The sequence below is a fragment of the Salmo salar genome, chromosome 04 (genome assembly GCF_965601325.2).
Source record: "Salmo salar chromosome 04, fSalSal1, whole genome shotgun sequence".
NCBI lineage: Eukaryota > Metazoa > Chordata > Actinopteri > Salmoniformes > Salmonidae > Salmo > Salmo salar.
The window spans coordinates 65,873,253-65,882,553 of NC_138294.1; the positions used below are offsets into that span (position 1 = coordinate 65,873,253).

Genomic DNA, 9,301 nt, shown 5'->3' on the forward strand with positions numbered 1-9,301 from the left:
ACCTCAGAGGGAATATTTCATTTTAATGAAGCATCATAATACATTGACGTTCTAGACAATACGTACAGTTGGAAAGTAATCAGCTGAATTCAAATCGTTAACATATTTACAGGTGAAACGCATTCAACTGATGCATTAGCCAGTCAGAACCCTCAATATGATAAAAAATAGTACATCTAATTTACAATATGGCCCACCACCTTCCACTTACAGCACCTCAAACATTGGTGAGTTGGTTCCATCTGGAGTTCTTGCTTCTGGTCAATTCCTTCAGATTGTGGTGTCATTTTAAAATAACTAGCAAAAGAAATCAAACCACAGCCTAAGTAGGCATCAGAACCCTTCAAATAGGCTAACATTACTAGACAATGAGAGATGGGCAGAATCAGTCACTTTCGCTGTGGGGTCCATCTTAAACAGTCTCAGCTGTGCCAGTTCCCCGCTCATATTAGCAGGCAAATGTGCCATTGTCCAGCTCAATGACAGATGCTGCAACGTCTTCAGCTTGGCATCGCTAACCTTCATGTTCATCTGCTTCATCTTCTGCAAACTCAGGGCACCACTGGAGAAAGATTGGCAAAGTTAGAGCTTGCACAAAATGTGTACACCTTCCTAAGCATTCATATGACACGGGGTCTGACTCTGGTCCACAAGTTAACTGACATTCCTGCTGCTTTTGTTGCCTTGACACAACTGGGGGTTTCTGTGTTAAGGGTCATGCGTCTCGGGACAAACGTGACTCGTCGGATTTTTTTTTTTTTAGGGAGAAGTGCTCATGCAGCTGCTTGTAGAAGGCGTTGGAGAAGAGGGGTGTTAATTGGGGTTAACCATTACTTACACTGAGGCTGCTCTTTGGCTGAAGGCTCCATAGACATCAGTAACTGAACAGACAAACATTGGCATATTAGTTATTACAATGTGTATATCCCACTGAACAAAAATATAAAATGCAACATGTAAAGTGTTGGTGTCATGAGCTGAAATAAAAGATCCCAGGAATATTTGCCAGATCATTTCATGTTCATATCTCTACCATAAGCCACCTCTGTCATTTTAGAGAATTTGGCACTACATCCAACCGGCCTCAACCACAGACCACGTATGATAACCAGGTGTAACCGCGCCAGCCCAGGACCTCCACATCCAGCTTCTTCACCTGCGGGATCATCTGAGACCAGCCACCCGGATGAAACGGTTCGCACAAAATGTCAGAAATTGTCTCAAGAGAAGCTCATCTACGTGCTCGTTGTCCTCACCAGGGTCTTGACCTGACTGCAGTTCGGCATCATAACCGACTTCAGTGGGCAAATGCTCACCTTCGATGGCCACTGGTCTGCTGGAGAAGTGTGCTCTTCACGGATGAATCCCGGTTTCAGCTGTACTAGGCAAATGGCGTGTATGGCATTGTGTGGGAAAGCAGTTTTATGTCAACGTTGTGAACAGAGTGCCTCGTGGTAGTGGTGGGGTTATGGCTTGGGCAGGCATAAGCTACGGACAACGAACACAATTGCATTTTATCGATGGTAATTTGAATGCACGATGATAGTGATGAGATCCTGAGGCCCATTGTGTCATTCATCCAATGCCATCACTACCCGTTTCAGTATAACGCACAGCCCCACAGTGCAAGGATTTATACACAATTCCTGGAAGCTGAAAATGTCCCAGTTCTTCCATGGCCTGCATACTCACCTGACATATCATCCATTGAGCATGTTTGGAATAATCTAGATCGACACCGTGTTCCAGTTCCTGCCACTATCCAGCAACTTCACACACAGCCATTGAAGAGTGGGACAACATTCCACAGGCCACAAACAGCCTGATTAACTCTTTGCAAAGGAGATGTGTCGCAATGCAGGAGGCAAATGGTTGTCACACCAGATACTGGTTTATTTGATCCACAACCCTACTTTGTTTTTACGGTATCTGTGACCAGATTCATATCTGTATTCCCAGTCATGTGAAATCCATAGATTAGGGCTTAATTTATTTATTTCAATTGACCGATTTCCTTATGAACTTGGCAAAATCTTTTAAGTTGTTGCATGTTGCGTTTTATATTTTTGTTCAGTTTACAAGATGACCATAACATTTCACGTAAGTTGATCCTGAGCAGTCAAGCTTTATATTTCTCTTAAGGGCAAGAGATGTAAAATTGGACTATAAAAAGCAGTGCACATACAATGGCATAGATAGTGTTACACGGAATGACACCTGTCAAAAATAGTTTCTCTGCACGCTCTGCTCCTGTATGCAATGACACCTTAGCGTGAGCAAATGGCCTTACCTCTGTGTTTTGATTGACTGATAAACCAAGGAAATCTGCAGACTCCTGCTCCATCTCAGTCAGTGGTGGAATCTACAAACAGTACAAATTCTCAATTGCACATGATTTTGCCACCCTTTAACTTTGAAAAGTGCCAATTGACATTCTCGGATGTACGTGGAGGGAATGGGCTACCTCAACGTCAGCAGTCTGCTGTAACTGTTGCACCAGCTGCACAGTGGTGTTGAGGTGTGCTCGAATGGAGTCCATTGACTGCTTCTGCTCGGCTGCAATCTCCTGCACTTGTGTGCACAAGGCCACATGCCTCACCTTGATGGCAGACAGGTTCTCCAGCAGCTTCACAGGGTTTTCCTGTGGTCAGACACAACGAGTCAGTCATTGATTTGACAGACTGTTGGGTAAATCGACAAATGGAGACATCCGTCTGCATGGCAGAAGTTCAAAGATTTATAAGACAGCATTGCCTTCCGTAGATGGAGTGGAAAGGTGTTGGGTGATTGGTCTGAGGACATGTTTTGTAACTAAGTACTGTGGCATCCATGTATGTATTCACCTCTGCTGCACCGTTCACTGGAGCACTTGTCAGGAATTCCAGCCTCAGCCGTTTCTCCATGTACTCCATGTCAGCCTCTGCCTTCTGGAACTGAAAGGACAGTTGGTTTAGTGTACTGCAAGTCTGACAGAGTGGAGTAGTCTCTACACCTTACAACACACAAATCATTGCATGTACAGATCTGCACAACTATGAAGATGAACAATGTGCAAAAAAGTTCAGTCACATCTTTCCAAGACTTCAGCCACAAAATTGTTGCCTCACAAAAGGTGTATTAAATGGTCTTGAGATGCATAGTGCCTTCAGTAAGGCTTTAACCCAAAAACTGAAGCCCTATAAGCAATATTGCACTACTCTGAACAAAGTGGACAGCAGAGACAATACTGATAGGGTTCAAGGACTTGTCAATTTTGTGATAAAAAAACAATTGGTTTGAGGTCAGTAGGCACAACACATTCAGAAAAAGAACTTCTGGGAGAAGCAAAAGTAATTTCATTTTTGGACAAGTTTAGGTAGATCCTCCTCCTAAAGAGAAATGGAAGCTGACTGATGGGACATTAAAGTTCCAGACTTGCTTTGATAGATTGCAAGTGAGGGAATGACTTGAAGAGTAAGATTATTGCATAGTTGGCCTGCATTTAAATCATGCTCAGGAACTTTGGCGAATAGTAAGTATTTTTCAAACTTCCCGCTCTGGGCTGGACGTGTCAATGTGTAGTTCATACATGCAGAATTGCCGTTTTACCTGAATTAGCCACAAAATCCCTAGTTTGAAAGCAACTGTTTACTGGAAGCTATCCAGCGCCATTTTGCTTACATTTCCCCCCCCCACGTGGGCCAGCCCCCTAGCAATTTGACTTCCAGCCAATGAGATTCAGCCACTCGCCATTTGAGTGACAGCTAACAAAGAGTGACGTGGTGCACATATAGATAAAGTATGTGGACACCCCTTCAAATTTGTAGATTTGGCTATTTCCGCCACACCCATTGTTGACAGGTGTATAGAATCGAGCAGACAGCCATGCAATCTCCATAGACAAACATTGGCAGAGGAATGGCCTTAGTGAAGAGCTCTGACTTTCAACGTGGCACTGTTGTAGGATGCCACCTTTCCAATAAGTCAGTTGGAAAAATGTCTGCCCTGCTAGAGCTGCCCCGGTCAACTGTAAGTGCTGTTATTGTGAAGTGGCAACTTCTAGGAGCAACAACGGCTCAGCCGCAAAGTGGTAGGCCACACAAGCTCACAGAACGGGACCGCAGCGTGCTGAACCGTGTAAAAATAGTCTGTCCTCGGTTGCAACACTCACTACCGAGTTCCAAACTGCCTTTGGAAGCAAAGTCATCACAATTTTGTGGCAAGTTTGGGGAAGGCCCTTTCCTGTTTCAGCATGACAAAGTCCATACAGAAATGCTTATCGAGATCGGTGTGGAAGAACTTGACTGGCCTGCACAAAGCCCCGACCTAAACCCCAATTCACCTTGGGATGAATTGGAATGCTGTCTGCGAGCCAGGCCTAATTGCCCAATATCAGTGCTCGACCTCATTAATGCTCATGGCTGAATGGAAACAAGTCCCCACAGCAATGTTCCAACATCTAGTGGAAAGCCTTCCCATTAGAGTGGAGGCTGTTATAGCAGCAAAGGGGGAACCAACTCCATATTAATGCCCATGATTTTGGAATGAGATGTTCAACAAGCAGGTGTCCACATACTTTCATGTAGTGCATGTGACGTAGTACACAATTTTCAGGGACCATTTGGCTTGAGCGCTACGTTCATAACTACAGCTGAAAAGTATACAACAGTACCGGATAATAAGATCAAGGATCTTCACTGTAGATTTTAAACAAAAAAATAAATGCTGAATTAAACAACCCACCCTGCTCAGCCCTTCCTTGGGGGTGCACTGTTATTCAGCACATACTGTTTCAGTAAACCCCAGAAGAGTTCCCAGAATTTTGCACTTGAGGGTACCAGCTTTCAACACATTGGTGTACAATTGTTGCTGCTTCCTGTGTCAGTGATCTTTGCTGTTTTCAGACGCTTTGACAATACTATTGCACTGCTAGCTGTCCAATACAGTAGTGCAATGAAGTCAGAGCACCTGCAAACAGCTTTGTTGTTAGCAAAGGTTCACAGCTACACCTTGCAAAACCTATCATAGGGAATAATCCCTGGCCAATGCCCTTTTAACATTGCACTGCTTCATTGAAGGATCACCAGTAGTACAATACAAAAGGGGCACTGGACAGACAAACATAATGGATTCCTCTTTATCCTGTTCGTTGTCAGTCCTGAAGGAAAAATAGAGACAGCCAACCTGTCAAACTAAAGAAAGAATTAGCTACATGACAAACTTGAATTTGATTGGCTGGGCCAGATCAAGTTATGACTAAATATTATTTGGTGAATCAAATTAAATCTAAAACTACATTAAAAATAGTTTAGCAATCCAGTGATCTTCTGCAGTGACAAACAAACAAGTGCAGCTAAGTGACTTATGGGAGCCGAATAATAAAACGTACTACATGTAACGTTATTCAATTATGTTACGTATCAGGTTAATGTTAAGTTTCATACTGTAGCTAGCTACGTTTACTAGACGCCGTGATTGTGAGCTGCAACTCAATGGTCAACAACCAATTTGTACAACTTTGATACCGTGAAAACTCGCTATTAAACATCAACGGTCACCTACAGCGCGCAATCGGGGACACGGAATACGGCCTCTTCGCAGGCACAGTCTAAGTACTCGCTGTCCTCATTGTGAAACGTGTAGCAAACAAGCTAACTAACTAAACACTGAAGTGGCTAGAGCGCCAGGGAAAAGCGATTATTTTTGTTTGTCTTGTGGTGTTCTTAGCGGAAACACTCGCATATTATGTTCGTGTTTTTCCTTTCCTGGAAAATAATCAATTCCGATTAGAATGACAGAACATTTGAATTTAGATCCTCGCTACAGTAACCCACTAGCTATATTGCCGTTTTTCACGCACATGTCATTTGCTCAAACAGCTAATTGGAGACCACAGAATACAATTTATCTAAAGACCAGGAACGTAGGTCTACTTCAGCTGCTTTAGAAATAAATCTGGTTGATAAAACACAGCTTACCATCGCCTCCAGTTTATCAACTGCTGTCTCCATGTTAAATAGTTTACATTTCCCAGGCAGCCCCGTGAATATAAAGCCACTGGTCTGGTTCATGTAAAGCCTGCTGTGATTGGTTACCTGTTAGGAATAGTGGCCGCAGATTGGTCAATTGAGCGGCACCGCAGTAGGGGAAAAAGGGGGAGTTCATAAAATGGCGTTCTGGATGATGGACTTACTGATGTATAATAAGAACTGGAGACTGCCTTCAAGATGTCCGACCGTTGTTTCAAATTAATCTACTCATGTTCCATCACTGGTTCGCATTCGCCGATTCATGTACTGTCTATACTTCTTCTTCGATGTTTAACGGCGGTTGGCATCCAATATATGTTGATTTACCGCCACCTACTAGACTGGAGTTAAAACCCTTTTTTTCCTTTTTTTTGTAAAACACCTTTATACTTTGCATGAAAAAAATACAAAAAAATACCCTACCATCAGGGTTGGGGAGTAACATACAAAAACTGTAATCCGTTACTATCAAAAATATTGTAATCAGATTACAGATACTTTTGAAAAAAGGTGCAAGTTTAAGTTTGTTCTGCCTGAGCGAGTCTGAATAAGTCAGATACCACTATGATGACACAACAAAAGGGGTCCAAGCTATGTCTTCCAATGGTGCAATTGCTGTCAGCATCCAAAAATTATCAAATTTGAATTAACGCTTGGAGGTAAGGATGACAGCAGTGGTGTAGTCTACCGCGATACGGATATCTCTTATTATGGATATCTACATAGCGCATTGATGTGAATCACACTGCTGCGCTCTCGTTTAGCTATTTGCGCCTTACGGATTGTGGTTGTTGTGGATAGCTGTTCATAAATCTAAATGTGTATTTGAACCCAATAATGGTTGAATTCAAGAACTTTTAAGCTGCCTGTCAATCATTTGTTTTTGAAACCAGTGGACAGACAGTGAAAAATATGCTCTTCCAGCTGCTGCATAGTGCGGATCCCAGCCTAAGGAATAAAAATGGGGCTTTTATTGTTCAATGTAATTCATGCTGATAAAAAAAAAATATCCATAGACCTAATGGACACATGCTCAAACACACATCCATTTTTGGATATAGATAGATATATATATATATGAGAGAGAGAGAATAAAGTAGACGACGCGCGTGAAACGTTTGATTTATGACCCTATGTCCAGATGACGTGTGCATGCCCAAATATGGGCATCCGGTCAGGACATCCTGGCGGGAAGTTATCACGTGGTTATGCCCATATAAGTGCATCCTGTTCCAGTTGTCACGTGTTAGTGTGTTAATTTATGGATATATTGCATCTATTCCTTTGAAGTTGTCATGATGATTGATGTGTAGGGACCTCGTTGAACTTTTGGGGGGGATGTGTTTGAACATTTCAGAGGATGGCCCCACACCCCCTATTTTATTGCTCTTAGGGCTGTTGTCTATGAAGCAGGAATGTCCGGGGGGATTGGGTTGGTGGCAGATGCATTATAAATAAGACCCAGAACAACACAAGCGACCATGACAAACCACTAAACAAATTAAACATGGATTTTCTGATCAGTGGCAAAGCAGTGATGACCGTAACAACGGAAGCAGGACCGCGGCTGAAACACAGAGAAAGGTCCGAGTATAAAGCAACAATATACGATGCTCCAAAAAGCTGTCTTCTAAATGTGTATAGAACCCAAATACCGCCCACAACTGCGCTGAAAGATCAAGTGATGATGTCTAATGGACAGTTTGATTACCAGGCCTGTAGAGTGAAACTCTATACCGTAGCCGAAGGAGAAGAAAATACAGACCAGACTTTAGGAGTGGACTACGGGCTTGAAGACTGGCAGGTTTTTCGCAAGGTTGTGTGTCCCGAACTGAGAGTTATCACACGGGTATAGCGTGTTCACGGGCTACGAGACCCATTGGGAAGGTACCCCTGACTCCTCAGGAAGAGTATTTCACAGGGTGAAAATACAAAAGAAAGAATGGAAGTCCATGTGGATGCGTGGAGTTCTATATCAGCAACGAGGTAACCCGCAACCAAAACATTCATGATGGTGGCCTGACTGGGGTTTTAGGTTGTGCATGCTTATGCCTTTTAAAAGTTGGGATCTAATGGAATTGAAAATGTTAGTTGTTGGACGCTCTTTTTGTACAGAGCCAACAGCGGCAGAGCGTTGTTCGGCTAAGGAAGTGCATAATATATACACGAATCCTGAGGATTATGATTCAAAGGAACCCCAAGAAGGGTCATCCTCAGAAGGGGCAGCCCCCGAAGAAAACTAAGTACGCGGCTGCGTTAACCACGCCCTGATACCAAAGGACTGGTTCAACAATAAAAGGAGTGCCCATAAAGCCTCCGGTTCTTCATTTCAGCATATACCATGGATATTCATACAACATACCAAGACTCCGATACGTCATGGGGGCCAGACCCTAAGGACTCTATGCCTCGCAGCCCACCATTCTACTCCCCCCAGGCAAGACCCCCAACACCACCTACATGTACACAGCCTCAGGATGTGTTTGATGGGGTGGTCAGTACTATTTTTGTGGACACCATCAAAGCCTCTGTAGCCGCACTTTTAGACATGGTGATTGGAGAGTATATAACAGAAAAATGCATCGGTTGTGAGATCAATCACCCCAGCCAACAACGTCATCCGTGCCTATACGAACCCCCAAGGTACTACTTCTTCAACCATTTTGAGGAGCTGGTGAAAAGACTGTGGTCCAGCCGGTTTATACCTTCGCTGGTCAGAGCCCTGGAGTCTATGGGTCTTGTGCCGTCTATTCCCAGAGGTGACGGGGTAAACGAGGCTTTCCTACATGAACTGAAGGAGGCGATCTAAATCCACGAGAAACTCAAAAGAAATCCGACACACCCTGGTGAACGACAACAAATACAAGGAAGCTGTGGTGGCTGATAATTTTTTTTATTTTACCTTTATTTAACCAGGTAGGCTAGTTGAGAACAAGTTCTCATTTGCAACTGCGACCTGGCAAAGATAAAGCATAGCAGTTAGACACATACAACACAGAGTTACACATGGAATGAACAAAACATAGTCAATAATACAGTAGAAAAAAAGAAAACAAAAAGTCTATATACAGTGAGTGCAAATTAGGTAAAATAAGGGAATTAAGGCAATAAATAGGCCATGGTGGCAAAGTAATTACAATATGGCAATTAAACACTGGAATGGTAGATGTGCAAAAGATGGATCTGCAAGTAGAGATACTGGGGTGCAAAAGGAGCAGAATAAATACAGTATGGGGATGAGGTACACAGATGGGCTATGAACAGGTACAGTGATCTGTGAGCTGCTCTGACAG

At 43.2% G+C, this 9,301-nt stretch overlaps 1 protein-coding gene across 1 annotated transcript; it reads right to left on the reverse strand.

Annotated features, from left to right (window-relative positions):
- Positions 1-3: 3 nt before the first annotated feature.
- On the reverse strand, positions 4-6,076 carry LOC106603464 (SKA complex subunit 2-like). Its single transcript, XM_014197186.3, has 6 exons — positions 5,958-6,076; positions 2,844-2,933; positions 2,465-2,641; positions 2,291-2,362; positions 839-881; positions 4-562 (listed from the first exon to the last, which is right to left on the reverse strand). The coding sequence occupies exons 1-6, from the start codon at positions 6,048-6,050 to the stop codon at positions 552-554; spliced, it is 486 nt and encodes a 161-aa protein (XP_014052661.2). The 5' UTR covers positions 6,051-6,076; the 3' UTR covers positions 4-551.
- Positions 6,077-9,301: the final 3,225 nt, after the last annotated feature.

Excerpts from the sequence above, each read along its gene's own strand:
- LOC106603464 (XM_014197186.3), bottom strand. The coding sequence starts at position 6,050 with ATGAACCAGACCAGTGGCTTTATATTCACGGGGCTGCCTGGGAAATGT. Across the intron at positions 2,642-2,843 it reads CAGTGAACGGTGCAGCAGAG|GAAAACCCTGTGAAGCTGCT; the intron begins GTGAATACATAC and ends GTCTGACCACAG. Across the intron at positions 2,363-2,464 it reads AGCAGACTGCTGACGTTGAG|ATTCCACCACTGACTGAGAT; the intron begins GTAGCCCATTCC and ends TACTGTTTGTAG.